At 40.4% G+C, this 17,088-nt stretch overlaps 1 protein-coding gene across 1 annotated transcript in view; it reads left to right on the forward strand.

Annotated features, from left to right (window-relative positions):
• The window catches only part of Gpc6 (glypican 6), a 1,019,946-nt gene that overhangs the window by 665,525 nt on the left and 337,333 nt on the right, over window positions 1–17,088 (forward strand). Inside the window, exon 4 of the mRNA XM_021181728.3 lies at window positions 3,573–3,738. Within this exon, the coding sequence (XP_021037387.1) occupies window positions 3,573–3,738 (166 nt within the window). The remainder of the gene's footprint in view (window positions 1–3,572; window positions 3,739–17,088) is intronic.

Consider the following 17,088-nt stretch of genomic DNA (forward strand, 5'->3'; position numbering starts at 1 on the left):
TGTAGTCCTTCATCAGGAAACTACTATTCCTGATTCTGAGCAGGCGTAAAATGCAGAGCAGCGACATTAAAGCCGTTTTCTGCTGAGGAGAAGTCTTGTGGGAGAGGGTAGTTCTGCGTCATTAAAGAGCGGCTCCACTGGTCGTGTACCGCGGGAGAGTCTTAACATCATCTGCTGCAATGAATCCTGAGACTGCCATCACTCATTCCTGATGATTATTAGCGTGCTGTAAATAGGATTTCATTATAAAGTAGAACTAAAAGACTCTCTGGGACTGCTGTGGGAGGGTTAGAGGAGAGGTAGGAGACACCATATGGGCCAGTAAGAGTTGATTCAGTGTGACAATGGCCGGTTCTGCTGCCAGGACTGTTTGTACCGAAATGAGACAGCAGAGGTAGCAGGGAGCTACAGAGCATCAAAGGAAGAGAACAGGAGCAACGAGAGGACTGATGTAAAGAACAGTCTCTGGTCCGGGATGAAAGGATGAAGGTTCCTGTTAGCCAGAGTTTCCCCCACAGCATGGAAATGAGATCAGATGTGTCAGGAGCAAATGGAGCTGTTATAAAATGAAACCCTTTGGGAAAGCTTATGTGGGACATTTTGTTTTGGTATAGAGTGAAGTTCAGCTAAGTTAATTATTTAAAAGCAAGGGTAAAAACGTATGTATGAGTGTAAGAAGGAGCAAAGGAGTGATCAGGGAGGAGCAGCAGGACACTCCATCCGAGGGGCTGTGGTAAAGCTTAATATTTGGCAAAGACCCAGAAACTATGTCAGGGGATAACAAACGTACAACTCTGTGCGGAACACTAAGAGCTTCAACATCTCATTCCATACACTCAGCCAATAGATAGATGAAAGATGAAAGCAGTTAGTCCTGTCCAATCTGTAATAAATAACTTACATGTGACTTGGGCTAAATTGACAAAGAAGGTGAAGAGCAACCATGAGAATGGACTTGCCTCTAGATCACCAAGTACTGGCAGTAGTAAGCATATCTTTTTTTTTACATCGTTCTGTTTCAAAATAGGTTAGTTCTTTAAAAGGATAATTTGTGAAGCAAGATGACCAAATTAAATAAGCATTTGGGGTTTGGAATTTCTCAGAATGCAGCATCCACAAGCATCACTGCCAAGGCCTCTTTACTCCTTGTAGACTTCACCGACCAGGCATTGCCCTGGAGCTCTGTTTCTGGGTAGAGATTAGATTATGCCCTCAACATAATCTAGGTGAGTCCAGGTTTTAGAGAGTCTCCTTCATCTGTCATCTGCTCCTGGAGACTCTGAGGGCTCGTAATCTCACTCGTGTGTTGACTCTACAGACATGAAGGTGGCCGTCAAAGGAAGACTTGGATATTCTGAATAATTACTCAGAGCTGTGAATTTGTGAACAAAGGATCTGGCATCTTTCTTTAATGAAGAAACATCACGGGTTAGGGTATAGACCCTGAAAATAGCTATTTCTAAAAGGAAGAGTTGAAAGTCATGGAGATGTGTATGCTGACTGGTTTTATGTCAACTTGACCCATGTTAAAACTATCTGAAAGGAAAGGACCTCCATTGAGAAAATGTCTCCATAGGTTCTAGCTGCAAGGCATTGTTTGTTTGTTTGTTTGTTTGTTTGTTTGTTTGTTTGTTTTTAATTACTGATTGGTGGTAGGTAGTGCTGCCCCTGGACTGATGTCCTGGGTTCTATAAGGGAACGGGCTGAGCAACTCGCAAAGAGAAAGCCAGGAAGCAGCAGCACTTCTGCATATCAGCTCCTGCCTCCAGCTTCCTGTCCTGTGTGAGTTCCCGCCCTCAGTGCCTTTAGTAATGAACTGTCATATAGAACTGTGAGTGAAAGAAATCCTTCCCTCCCCAAGTTGCCTTTTAGTTATGGTGCTTCGTTGCGGTAGTAGAAAACCTAACCAAGACAGTTGATTTAGTTAGATATTTTTCTACAGCAATGACAAAACAACTGATTCAAGAATATACCAGAAATTATTTGCTCTTATACCGTTTGTTATCAGGTGATTGTAGAAACCAAAGCTTTGTAATAAAAATCCATAAGTTTGGTTTCTAGGAAAAAAACAGACCACCATGGAATGGCAGTGGTAAATGAAAGAATGAAAATAAGCATTGTTTTGATGTTCCAGTATCATGCCACACTACTCCAATGGGGGACATCCCTAGTCATGCCTGCCAGTGGGACCACACTCTCAAGGAGGTTCAGTTAGCACCCTAGGCTTTTTCTTATGTCTAACATACAAGTTGAGCAACATTTAGCCAGATACTCCACTAAAACATCAAAATCGCATGGATGCCACTAAAAAAGTAGGACAATAATTTCACATCTAGCCATGAAAAGCGGTGTTCTCTTGTTAGCTTATGCTGTCTTAAATGTTTTTCTTCTTGAAGTCAAGTAACAAGTTTTCTTCTGTTAATGGTGTCTTATCATCATACATTTCCTTTTTATTGATTAATTTTGTTAATAAGTACAAAAACACAAGTGTATTTTACATATGCATACAGTATCTGCTCACTCCAATCCCATATTCACATCCATTCCCCTGTTGCTCCCACCCCTATAGCCACCACCCCTTCTCCTTACCAGTCTCTTCCCCACATTTAGGACATCTGATTTTTATGTTCAGGACATATTTAGTTTGATAATGGCATTGGGATGAGACATGGTGTGGCCTCCAGTGGATACCCAGAAGCCCTTTCTTATGCAGAACAGCGCTGAAGCAGCTGTGGTACATTCTAAGAGCACTGTCTTCTCGGGAGGAAGGCTATTGCTGCCTCTCTCCCTGTCTTTGCATTCTCATCCTCTTTGCACTCCAAGTTTACTGCTTGAGCATTGACTTGGGGCACTCCATTCCTTGTTCCAAACAAACAGCTCTTCGTTGTCAGTGGGTTAGTGGTGACTCTGAATCTGTGAAGAAATGCCTGCTTGCAAAGCAAGCCAGATCCATTTTAAGTGAACTTTCTAGAGTCCTGTACCCACCGGATGCCTGAAGTCAGGGCCTCGGCAGGTCCATTGCTTCTACTTCTCTGCAGGCCTAGGTCACATAGATCCCAGACAAGGTGATATTGAGCCTCAATAGCAGTTGTGTACTCCGGGAGGATATCCGCCAACCTCTGTTAGCAAAGGATCGAGTAACAACCAGTTAGACACTTTGCTAGAGGTGTCACATTAAACTTTAATAGCAGTTCCCTCTTTACAGGGCTCTTTGCTCTTCAAGTTGCAGCCTATACATGATCTCGCTTCATGTTCTCCTACAAGGAAACCGTGTCTGGTTTAGGATTGAATTGCAGTGACAGAGAGAAAGAGCAAAACGTGGACGGGAGCATCTCAGGAAGTTATTACTTTGCTGAGCAACGGTATTTAACAGGAATCGGCTGGCTCTCATATGAAAAATTCAAAAGGGCTCAGCTTCTAACCGTTCTTCAACCCTCTGCTTGGCTGTTTAAGGTTTAGCAGAACAACTTTGCCTGGTTTTCATCCTGGTATTTAGAGAAACATGATTTCTTTTCCTGCTCCCCTTCATCTTTCCGATTCTGATTTTTGCCCCCTGTCTTATATACTTACAGGTGAGCCCCACCCCTGGGTGCATCCGGGCTCTCATGAAGATGCTGTACTGCCCATACTGTCGAGGCTTGCCCACTGTGAGACCTTGCAACAACTACTGCCTCAACGTCATGAAGGGCTGCCTGGCCAATCAGGCGGATTTGGACACTGAGTGGAATCTTTTCATAGGTAAGAGGCATTCAACAGGTCCGATAACCAAGACCTGAGACCTTAACGCCGTCTGGATATTTGATGTTTCTGCAGGTTCGGAAGTTGTGATGACTTACAGAGACTGAAACAGCTTTCTAGCAATTTTAAAATATTATTTTGCAGTTTTCCCTGTTGTCAAATCCTCCAAACTAGGATTTACTTGTATTATTCAAGTAAATTCCCCGTAAAGATATGCAAACCAGCAAGCAGTATTCAATCAGCTTATTTTATTGAGTTTTAATTTCGTGACTAGAAGCAAGTATAAAAGAATTTTTACCAGAAAACAAATCCACTCATGATATTATTTTTATTTGTACTAAATTAACTGGGCAGAGGTTTTTCAAAATACTTTCTCAAATTGGCAGAATGAAAAGAGCTTACTGTTTTCACTAACACATGCACATTGCCATCTCCTCCTGGAGGAAAGAGAGCTCTGGGCACAGGTGGATTCAGAAATCAGAAGAGAAGACAAGGAGGATGCAGGAAACAGGTTCTGCATCGTGGCTGTGCTCAAAGATGTTTCCCAAATAGCTCTCTAAGGATAAAAGGACAGATTTTATAGGCAGGCTTCTCCCAGGAAAATACACAAGCCGTGAAAGAGTAAATGTGTTTTCTTCCCCTATGTCAAATGGCCTTCAAGTAAAAGTACTTTCAGTTGCATTTACTGCAATTACAGACTGACAAGGGGAGGCTTGGAAATAGCAGATGAATTTCTCATCCTCAGAGGACCCTCATCATGGATGCAAGCCTCTAAGCAAGAAGCTCCAGGAGGGTCTCCTGACAGTTCGCAAGATTTGGTGGTGGTGGCAGTGGTGGGATTTAGGAACTCCAGTCTTTTCTCTGGTGGACTGAATTACAGACCCACAGCTTTGCCAGGGAAACCCCTTGGCTAGCTCACTGCTTTGTTTAAGAATGCCAGAGAAAAATGTTTCTAAAGTTAAAAGCAGAGGGAGGATTAAACAGGAAGTCAGTCCTCTAAGACATGCTCAGAAGCTGTTTCAGAATGAGTAAGTGAAAGTCTGTTTGCTGAACCGTTAGCACCGAGGGATGCGTCTTTAGGACGCAGGTTACTTTCTATGAAAAGACAGTGACAGGATCTTTCGCTAAGATTTTTGAGGTATGAATGAGTGAAATATAGGAATAAATATGTCCTTCCAAAATATAAGATTTGGATTAATTGTGGCAAAAAAAAAAAGAAAAGTTACCCAGTTACCCAAAATCATGCTTGTAAAAATGTATCTCATCCAGAGGAAATCTGAACAAGAGTTTCATATTTTTAAAATTAGATAAGATCCTAGAGTCTCTTGAAATTATAGAGATCGTTTATACTTTGGGGTTGAAGTTATCTAAGTTATCTTAGTTACTAGTAGTTCTTCCAGTCAAGCTGAAGGATTGATGAAGAATGTACGTGGAGGTTATTTGTAAGAACAATAGTTCTTTTAATACTTTTTTATATTCATGTGGGTTATTTGTGGGTGTATTTGTGCCAAGACCCTCACATGGCGGTCAAAGGAAAACCGAGAGTGTCCTTGTACCATGTGACTTCCAGGAATTAACTCAGGCTTGGTGGCAAGTGCCTTTACCCACTGAGCCATCTCACAGGCCCTTAATCGTTACTCGTTCATTGTTTCCCCTTGGTGCTCATTGGCTACCCTAACATAAATCGTTATGCTATCAATACACCTGGTTGTTAGCTGAGAGCTTGATGTGAAATGTAATGTCTCAAACTAAATCAGTTGATTTTTAAAAACTAAAATATGAGCTCCACTGTGTGTTGGTTATATTCAGTGATGAGCAGCATTAGGCGAGTTCTGGCTAGCTTCATTTCAAATGCTCCCCTCCTCTCTCCTCTTCTCAGTCTCAAGGCTCCATCAGATAGCTCTTACGGTTTTTCTCCCCCCCCCCCCCCATTTTGCTATGCCATTGAGAATTCCCCACCAGCACAGACCAGTAAAACAAAATAAATACTTATGTGGATGTGCAATTTAGTCACACATTTGATAGCTGAATTAGTCAAAGTGCCAGTTTCATTCTCTGTACATATGCATACCATCTTACACTATTACAGTGTCCACAAGGGCAGCAGCAAAACTGGTAAGGGAATGAGTAGTCTGTCAACCATTGTTGTGTAAATGCTTTCCCCCTGGTCATCGCCTGAAGCCCTTCTTCCCTTGTATCCTGGTATCGATTCATCAGAACCTACACTTTTCTTACGTCCAATTGCATCCGCTGTTTATGCTATATGGACTGTTTAGAGCCGTCATGACATTTTCCTTAAATTATTATGTATTCGTCTAAAATATTAACTGTGGTGTGCTGTTGACTGTCAGCAAGAGAGCCAACTGGGTGCTGGTTCTCATGGCCTTTGCAATGTCAAGACTTAACTGAAAGGATAAGTACGTAGAATTCACTTGGTGTCTGGATTGTGTCAGGAGAAAGGTGTTTTAAGTGATCAAGTGCAAACCACAAAGAAATTCCATCGCCTCCGAAGGCCTGTGGCTGTGCTGGGGGTGTTTCCCTTCTGTCTCAAAAGAAAATCAGAAATCTCTTCAATATTTATTTCTTAGCAACATCTTCAACAAATTAAACCGATAGCTCTGTATAAGAGCAACAATTAAAATTCTTACCAAGATAAAAAGAAAAAGGAAGAACTCTTTATTAAAACAACTTTATTTAAGTTGTTGACAACTTTGAAAAGAAGTCTACTAGACCAAGCTGAATCTGCTTAAAAAGCATTAGTTTAGTAGTTTTAGCTAGTGTCTCAACTCCCTCTAGCAGCCTGTAGAATATTCCAGAATAAAGCACAGCCCACATTATCCTTGGTGATCAGTCAGAATGAATGGGCAATCTGTGAACACCCTAAGCCAGACAGTAGCCCTGAGGACCATGAAAGCCATTCCTAGCCTGGTCTTACTCTAAGGAACAGCAGGAGAAATCCCAGTCAGGACACTGAAGGTCTGTAGAGGCACTTCGCCCAGCTGTTTCTTTGTGTGTACACACAGTTTGTCCCAGGTAAGCCTCTGAATGGTGCCTAGGTGCAAAATGACTTTCTTTTGGAAAAAAAAATGTGTTTGGATTAGTTTAAAATTTTTACAAGTAATCAGTTTGTTTGCAGAAATCATGTCAGTACCATTGTTTTGATATTGAGTATTTAGAACTGATACCATGAATTTAGACATGTAACAGGTAAGAACTGTTCTATTTAACATGCTGTAAATTACACCTAGAGTATAAGCACAGAAATCAGAGATCAAATTGCATTTAAGTGGCTATGATAAATCTTGCACATACTTTAAAATCATGGCTTTGTGGGAAGGTCTCCTCCGAACATCTGGTACCATTTGAGAGTTTATTGACTGTGAGAGCAAATGAAGGGTCTTTAAAAAGGAGAAAAAAGGAGGAGAAGGAAGAGGAGGAAGAAGGACCTGCTGGTATGAGACGAGAAAATTAGTACAAGAGGCAGGATCTGTTTCATTCTAAGCTGCATTTTAATCCCATAGCATCACACACAGTGCTTCTAATCACAAGAAGATCTCATTTGTAGAGGACCTCCAAGTGCTTTTGTTCCAATTATATAGCCTGCTTAGTTTTATTCAGTCAATATGACTTTAATTATTTTAGTGTATTATTTCAAAACACTATTTAATATGTTAGAGATATATGCCTATAGGGAATATAATATAGTTTATTATGATATAGTCCTTTTAGGTGATAGAAGTTTAGGATACTAGATGTACTCGGTAAGGAGTTTTATTAGGCTCAGGGAAGCCTTACATGGAGACGTATAGAATGAAATGGTGATTACCATGGAATCAAATTAGCATCATCTAATATAAGTTACATTGAACAGCAATAGCATATATAATCCTCATATTATAGATGTCTGCCACACTTGTAGTAAGTCTGATATCGTCTAGCTGGGGTTCTCAAAATACTTGTTTTCATGTCTGACATTTATATAGTCAGACCTCACTACTACTAACTTGAACTGATGGACTTTGTAAAGTGAAATTACTCTGATGGTGACAAAATAGATGGGAACAGATCTAAATCAGAGATAAAGAGCTAGACTGCATCTCGTATTAGGGGATTATCTTATCCATTAGGCCTTGGACACTCATAGAATTGACCACCAGTGTTTTCAACCTGACTGGGTTTCCCTTTTCTCCAGACTGATCAATTAAATTTCAAGACAGCCCACATACAAACTGGTGAATCTGTTCATTAGGAGCCCACCACATCTCCCCCAGCCCAAGGGTCTTGCTGTAATGTCTATTCCTTCCTTCCTTCCTTCCTTCCTTCCTTCCTTCCTTCCTTCCTTCCTTCCTTCCTTCCTTCCTCCCTTCCTCCCTCCCTCCCTCCCTTTCTCCCTTTCTCCCTTCCTTCATTCCTCCCTCCCTCCTTCCCTTCCTCCCTTCTTTCCTTCTTTTGTTCCTTCCTACCTTCATTAGTCCAGAGTGTGTTTACTAGAGCCTGTTAACACTTTTGCTTTGGTGTAAGCATGTGATAGAATAGTAGGTAGTAGATGCTTGATGTGAGTTTCAATAACATATACTCTTTAAATTTAATACATGGAAACCAGACAGGATGGTTTAATGGAATGTAAAGACATCTATGTTTTCCTATGTAAGGTCTTCTATCTTTAATGTAATTCTGAATAACTGAGTATTTTAAAACTCATGTATCCCTGTTGTTAAAGAAGTCTATAAGACCAGGGATAGCTGAAACAAATCAGATAATGAATCTAGACCTTCCATTGTGACAGTTACTGCTATAGAACTTATAAACTAGAACAAGTTACAAAGAAACTGAGTTAGGTCAGTTGACTGGCACATATTATATAATCAATTTAAACATTGTTACACCAATGTCTTTTTCAGAACTACAAGAGTAGTCTTCAATGTAAATAGTATATACTTTTCTTTCTGTTTGGCTGAAACCACTTTAGATAAACCATATTTGAAGCAAGAAGATAAGCATGTGTTGTTCACAGCAAATAAACGCACATATTATTTTGTAAACTGTACAGGACTGTATGATGTCTGCCTTTTAGACAGCTTATAAGATAAACATGGGAGAATATTTCAAGCATCTGTGTATAATACTATTTCAAAGACATTCTCAAGCATACTACTCTGTAACATAAAATCTGATAAGAAGTTCCTCAGTTACTGAACATCCCACAGTAGGTTTTGTATTATGATATGCCCTGAAATAGCATGTTTATAAAACCCGTAGGCCTGTAGCATCGAAAATGGATTGGAAGGTGAGGGCTTGTTGATGGTGTTCCGTTAAAGAAGGGCTATGAGGTTTCAAAAGCCTGGGGTCCTTCCTACTTCACTATTACTCCCTCCCTCCTACATTAGCACAGAGATGTGACTGCCTGAAACTCTAAGATAATTAAGCACTTCCTTTGATAAGTTGCATTCATCACAGTGTTTTGACACGCTATCAGAAAAGTAGCAGGACATGGGGTACCATGGAAACCCTTATTTTGATCAAAATAACTTATCCTTGTCTGTTGCTGTGTTATCAGAGTATCTCTATGAAATTGGTATCAATGAGAGCACTGCGTGGGCTGCTTGACCTATATACACAACAGCTATGGATAGCTGACTCAGAGTTCTCTCAAAGGGAGAACCGATGATCATGTTTGAGTTATTCTTGAAATGACTTTTTTCCACCCTTGGACTTATTTCTTTACCAGTCATAGCCGGCACCTTTAAAAATACCCATTCCTTCCATTTCCCAATCTGTGATTTATTATTCAGATCATGGCTCAAGGAACAAGCAGTGAAAAATTAACTTTAGATATGTGGCTCTGGTCACCTATTTTGATTAGTCAAGACCTATTTTTATTTGATACTTTAAAGGTGAGGTAAATACAAATGCTTGTGAGAGTAATTTAAACTCCCAAGAAACTTCATGGTATGTGAAAACCTTGAAGTTACAGCTCACCTAAAAATATTGTATCTATTAATACCTTATCAGATAACCAAGAAAGAATTTAAATTAAGATTGAGCATGAAGTATTCTTTGTCCTTGAACTAACAAATTATATATAAACCTCACAGAAAAGGTATGTCTTCAGTTCTTTGCATGATCTTAATTTGTTACACTAACAACTGGCTTTACATCACTTTGAAAAGTAAAAAATACAAGGAAATATAAGTTGTTAAATATGTAGCATCCTTCAAGTCCTGACATACCTGTATTCATTCCAATTTTATTCTTTAAGGTACAAATAGCTTTTTTAAAGGCAATACTGACAATTAAATGTTAAACGAACCTGACAGTATTTACCACTAAAACCCCAATGCTCAGGAAATTGATTGATTAGTGAGGGGGTCTAAGAATTATATTGGAAAATAAATCAGAAGCAGTGAGAAAGCTCTGAGGTAACAATATTCCCTGCCATACCCACATACCTTTTGGATTTCCAGATTGAAAAACTCACTCAGTAACTCTGCTCTGTCATAATCCAGTGTCTGCTTATGTACCATGATGTCCCTGTCTTTGATATGGTCTGATGTTCCAAACTTGTATGAATGGAATGTACACCAAAACCAAGGGATATATGGTCCAATCTGCTGGAGAGTTCAAATCTTTATTTATCAAATAATTGTGAGAGAACTCCTTTGGAGTAATTTCCCTATACTCCTGCATTTGACCAAACTACAGTGCTTTAGGCTGAGTCTCAGAACTGAATTTTAAATATTTGACAAATCCCTGGTGACACAACTGAACATTTGTATCATATTGTACTTCATATATTTTGTTTTCAGATATATGCTTCCTCAACTTGTCCATAAGAGATTATTCACGTTTGTCTTGCAGCTTGCTTGCAACCACAGCAACATTCCAGGGTCCAAATCCACCTTGAAGTTCTAAGAAACTTCATATCCACTTCCTTAATTCTGAATCCCATTTGGAGAACATCATGTGGAAACACTAATAGTTGATATGTATTAGACAATGTAATCAGGAAACATGAGAATTATTTAACTTTTTAATCCCCTACAAACACCCTATTAAGAAACCAACATATAAGCTTCCTTTGACAGACACTCAAATCAAGACCAAAGAAATTAAATAGATAACTACGGTCACATAACTTGTAAATTACAGTGGTAGGATTTGTGTTCAGAGCATGGATCCTTAGCTACTATACAAGATAACTCCAAGTATGGTTTTAGGAAATGTATCCAGAGACATAGATTGATAGCTTGTAGTGGGGAAAATTGATGGTGTGATATGAACACTGTTCTGTTAAGTGTCTTCGATGATGGAAATGTTCTCTCTACTTTCAGTAGTCCAGTAGAGCTACATGTGTCACTTTAAAATATGTCTAGTCAGATGAATCAATCAAGTTTTTAAATGTGTGTACATTTAATAAAAGTAGCTGTTGAATGTTTCAAATATGACTACTGTGTCCTAGGATCCAGAGGAACTATAACTTTTTAAAATCTTTTTCCCTTATCCCTATTGAAGCAGATCTGGAAAAATATATATTTGCACACTTAGGTATGAAATGTAATAATTTCATTTGAATGCTCATTGTATGTAGATAATGGTTATTATTGATAATGTAAACTTAGTTCCTTAAAATTCCTGGGTTTGGCATGGTACAACTCAATGTCTCCATATGTCTGATTCTATTTCCAATCATCTTTCTCAGATGGTTTCCTTTGTGCTAATGGACTAGTTAAATGTGCACTAGACACCAGAGAAGGCCATATAACATTTCATCTTTTTTTAAATTTTTTTTATTACATATTTTCCTCAATTACATTTCCAATGCCATCCCAAAAGTCCCCCATACCCTCCCCCCGACTCCCCTACCCACCCATTCCCACTTTTTGGCCCTGGCATTCCCCTGTACTGGGGCATATAAAGTTTGCATGTCCAATGGGCCTCTCTTTCCAGTGATGGCCTACTAGGCCATCTTTTGATACATATGCAGCTAGAGTCAAGAGCTCCGGGTTACTGGTTAGTTCATAATGTTGTTGCACCTACAGGGTTGCAGATCTCTATAGCTCCTTGGATACTTTCTCTAGCTCCTCCATTGGGGGCCCTGTGATCCATCCAATAGCTGACTGTGAGCATCCACTTATGTGTTTGCTAGGCCCCGGCCTAGTCTCACAAGAGACAGCTATATCAGGGTCCTTTCAGCAAAATCTTGCTAGTGTATGCAATGGTGTCATCGTTTGGAGGCTAATTATGGGATAGATCCCTGGATATGGCAGTCTCTAGATGATCCATCCTTTTGTCTCAGCTCCAAACTTTGTCTCTGTAACTCCTTCCATGGGTGATTGTTTCCAACTCTCATCTTAAGACAGGATTTTTCCAAAAAGATGGGATTTGCACTTTCAAAGCTGAGTTTCATTAGGAGGGTGAAGGTTAAGTAAGAAGTCAAGTCTTCAGGTCGTTCTGCGGAGTTGAATCTTGGTGACCTCATTTACAGTCTATGAAACTCAAATATTGCTGTTTAAATTTTGTGAATTGCTTTATCTGCATTAACATGCACATGTATTATAGGAAAGTAACTTCCTCTGATTACTATGAAGACTAGGTGGGGATATCCAGATACCATCAGTATGCCAAGCAAAGAGATAAGTCGAGAGGGAAAGGAAATGTGTTAGAGCATCCATAACTCACAAGAATTGAAAGGAAAAGATGAGAAAGGTAGATTCCACTGTAGAAGATGTTCCTTATTTCTGTTACTGGGTTTTTCTTGGGTCCTTGAAGGCAAGCACCTTCCTTCCCAGCAGAGAAGGCAGTGCCCCTGCTCTGGTCTCGGCTAAACAGCAGTCAAGGACACCAGCCTGGGGAAACAGTGGCATGACGCACAAGCTTAGTACGGTTGAGAACGTAGGAGAAACCTAGAAAATTGAAAAGGGTAATCCTGTGTCTATGTCCTTCTAGGCTAGGATGGCTAGGATTCCATGATAGAGGTTTCAAGTCCGTCTAAGTACTTTCTTTTGTCTTGAAGTCAGTGACAAGCCACAGGGGTCTTTTATTTTATCCAAGGAATAGCAGAATTAAAGTCACCATCTGACAGCCAAGTGAAGGATAGACTCAAATGGACGAGAAGAACAGCAGCGGCACCGTGGTGGTGCATGCCTTTAACCCCAGCACTCGGGAGGCAGAGGCAGGCGGATTTCTGAGTTCTAGGCCAGCCTGGTCTACAAAGTGAGTTCCAGGACAGCCAGGGCTACACAGAGAAACCCTGTCTCAAAAAAAAAAAAAAAAGGATAGACTCAAAGGGACGGGAAGAACAGCAGCAGCATCACGCAGTCACCTGATCAAGTGATCACATGAGGCATGGAGGAGGCAGAAAGCAACCATCATGGTAGAGCAGCAATGGAAAATTTGTGAGACTCCCAGATAGACAACAAAGTCTAAATGTGGAGGCAAGAGAGCTTTGCATCAGCTAAATCCGCCTGCCTCTGCCGCTGGCTGAGATAGGCATTCCAGAGAAAGATAGTGGTGTCAGCAAATAGAGGAGCTAGTTTCGGGAATGGAAATGATGGATTTTCCTAATCTGTGTAGGGCTTGTTTGATTTGAGAGACAATGAGACCAAAGAATGGTCATACTCAATTGGATATTAAAAATGGTGGCCCTCTCAGTTCCTAAGGCAGAAGCCAGGATTGCAAGAATCACTGGATGGTATCCAAGGCCCGAAGGGTTCAGTGGCCAACTTCCTGAATCAAACCTTTACAGATGTGCCCAGAGTCCGCACTTCTGGGCTGACACAGGTGCCTGACTCTTCTTTTTCTGAGAAATTGTGCTGTCTTTAACACCAATGTAAACACTTAAAAGATTGCTCATTGCGCACTCTCTCAGAACAAGCCTGTGCGTGCTCTCCCCAGCCTTTTTTAATTAAATGTATCTAGAGTGCTGCATTCAGCTTATGATTCAACAGAGGCATGCCCGAGTGCTTCCCACAGTGCATGTTCACACCCAGGCGCCCCTCTGCTGGCCTTCTTTATCACATACAGTGACATTTTGTACTTGCAGCCAACCTAAGAAGAGTCTTCATATCTATTGCTGTTGCCTTTTCCAGTACAGGCAGCCTTGGATGACTTTGCATTTCTGGCCATCAACAAATGCTTAAGTTCAAACTGAGGCAAGAAAAAAAAAAGTTAATTTTATGAAGGGTGACATCATTCCTAAAAGGAATCAACCCCCCTTGTCTGGGAAGAACTTCACACATAGTAAAGGGGTCCTGGACTTCATTGTATGCCTGGTGGCCCAATTGTCACAAAGAAAGCTCAACACACATGGACCAATGTAATCTATTCATTGGATTCTGTATACTGAGCCCCGTAAGGAGCAGCACAAATATACATGATGCGGCTTTTGCAACCCAGCCTCAGAAGGAGCAGCCGCTTGCTTACGCTCACCTTTTGAATTTCACATTGCCAACGTACTGATGTAAGAATGCCCTAGAGTATAAATTATTTCTCAAAACTTCGGGAGTGACTTTTGTCAAGTGCTTTCTGTTTAGCCCATTAAAGGTGAAAACCATGAAATATTAGTTGACTTATAACCCAAGAAAAAGCCCTAAAACCACCTGTCCCTCTTTGGAAGCCTGCCAGGAGAAAGGAAGAAGAAAGACTGGGCCTGGGAACGGTAATTTGAGGTGGCAGAATGTGGCTCAGAGCAAAGGTTGAGCCTGAGGCTGAGTTCAGTCCTCGGCGCTTGTTGTGAGGATTTGCATTCGTGTTTCCTAACACTCATGGGAGTTTGGGTTTTTTCAGATCAGAATTTCACACAATAAAATAGTGCCCTTGTAGCACTAAAACCGTGGCTCTTTATTGTTGAAATTCCATCCCATTTCCTTTAATTAAATTTCATGAAGTTGCCATTAGGATATATTAACTGTGTGGAATTAGATGTTGAAATCCACTTTTTCACAAATAATTGTAGATTTAAAAAAAAGAATTCCCTAATTCTGCTGCTCCGTGTATCCGTTCCTTTTGGTCTGGGATGCCTGGCTGTCAGAGTGTCCCTGTGCATCTTCAGAGTGTCTGCATCAACTTCGTAGATGTACGGTAAGTATTAATTCAGGGTTATATCCCAGCATCCTCAAGATTCAGAAATGAAGAGTTTGAAAATGCAGCATGATGAAGTTAAGCCTTATTCAACACATTGATTACAGGATGAAAATCAAATTTTTTTCAAACTGAAATGTCTTAATCCAGCAGAAGAAAAACCACTTGAGAGCTATAGAGGCAATGAGCAAGTGTCATGTGATCTTCCCTGATAAATCTGTATTCATTTATATGGGAAAATTGCAGCCATCTATACTAATTAACGGGGTAAGAGCTGAACCATTAAGCCATTGCCTTCTAGCAGACACCAGGGCATTTATTTTTTAATTTAGACTACGCTTTTTCAAGGATACTTCTTATTTGCTATGTAGTACCATAATTAATGTTTTTCGGCTTCAAGTAATAAAAATGAATTCTTGTTTCTGCATGTGAGTAGAACCCACCATACGCATGTGGAGGTCAAAAGACAGTCTCAAGGGTTGGGCCTTAATCATGCCTTCCTAACTTGTGTGACAACAGGATCTAGTCGTTTACTGCTGGGCTCACTAGGCTAGCTGGCCTCTCTGCTTCCGTGTCTGCCTTCCATCTCACTGTAAGAGCCCTAGAATGACAGATGTACTACTGTACCCTGCCTTACTTGGGTCCTTGTGAACTGAACCCATTTCCTTATGATGGTTATAGCAAGTGCTATAACCACAGAACAACTTCCCCAATTTCAAATTAATCTGAATTGGTCATTATTTTTGACATAGAGCATTTCTCTATTTCACTTAAAAGTCTTCTGACCGCATGCTTCTTCTTCGATGATCGTTTAAAGGTCTATTTAACCAAGCCTATATCTGTAGAAGATCCAACTTATCAGGGGTTCAATATGCAGACATTGCGTTTAACTCTAGGCTTTCTATCCCAAGGATTGTGCAAAAGAACTAGCTCTCCCAAATGGTTGCAATACAATTTTGATGTGTCTGAAATCAAATTCTTTGACATTTATTTTTAAACAATTTTAAATTGATTCAATTACTGCAAAAAGAGTAGAGGTTTCAATATCTCCTTCTCACTTGATTCTAATAGAAAATCATACATGTATAACCATGGCACAATAAATGAAACCCGAAGATTAACTGTGACAAGAAACCCTTTCCCGTGTGCCTAGTTCTAATCCCTCTAGTTCATCCCAGCATATTTTCTTATATCTTAGCATCTAACTCCACAGACTACGTGCCATGGCTTCCTTGTCTTCTCTGGTCTCTGACAGTTTCTAACTTTCCTTGTCTTCTATGTCCTTGACTTGGACAATCACTACGCAACACACACACACACACACACACATACACACATACACATTTTATTTACCCGGCATTATTTTGTATCTGCTGGACTCTATTTACTTTCACTGCTTTTTACTTTCTCTTACTGATATGTTTTCAAGAAATGCCGTAGTTTCAAAGAAGTTAGAACTTCATCCCCAGGATTGGAAGATGCAGCCCTATTGAAGCTGTTCAGGTCATGAGCGAGAGCCTTGCATTGTCATGAGAGCGAGCTTGTTCAGCACCGGAACACCCGTTTGCTCACTAGATACCATACTGGCTAGTTTTATGTCAACACAACACAAGTGAGAATCATTGGAGAGACTGGAACCTCGATGAAGAAAACAAGAAAATGCTTCTATAAGATCAGGCTGTAGGCAACCCTGTTTGGTATCTTCTTACTTAGTGACTGATAGCGAAGGGCCCAGCCTATTATGGGTGGTTCCATCCCTGTGCTGGTTAAAAAAAAAAAAAAAAGCAGGCTGAGCAAGCCACGAGGAGCAAGCCAGTAATCAGTACTTCCCACGGCCTCTGCATCAGCTCCTGCTTCCAGGTTCCTGCACTCCTTGAGTTTTGCCTTAATCTTCCTTCAATGATGAACAGTGATGTACAATCATAAGCAAAATCAACCCTTTCCTCCCCAAGTTACTTTAGTCATGGTGTTTCCATACAGCAATTAAAAACCCCAAGCCTGATTCTTTCTGCCTTGTAGGAGCAGACCTACAACTCCCAACCTTCAGAACCATGAGTCAAATGAGCTTAGAAATTACCCAGGTTTTTCAGCTACCATACCACAAATCATATGAAACCTACAAGATGATTGAATTCCAGGCTAATGTGTCCCTTCTTCCCTGCTTGCCTCTGATTGGTCGTCTACACGGTACCATTAAAATGACAACAGCTACAATTACAATGTTTGACAGACAGATCGCATTTCCCCCTTTCCTTCTATGTGCATGCACTA

This window comes from Mus caroli, unplaced genomic scaffold (genome assembly GCF_978045245.1).
Source record: "Mus caroli unplaced genomic scaffold, Mus_caroli_1 scaffold_12, whole genome shotgun sequence".
In the NCBI taxonomy this organism is placed as follows: Eukaryota; Metazoa; Chordata; class Mammalia; order Rodentia; family Muridae; genus Mus; species Mus caroli.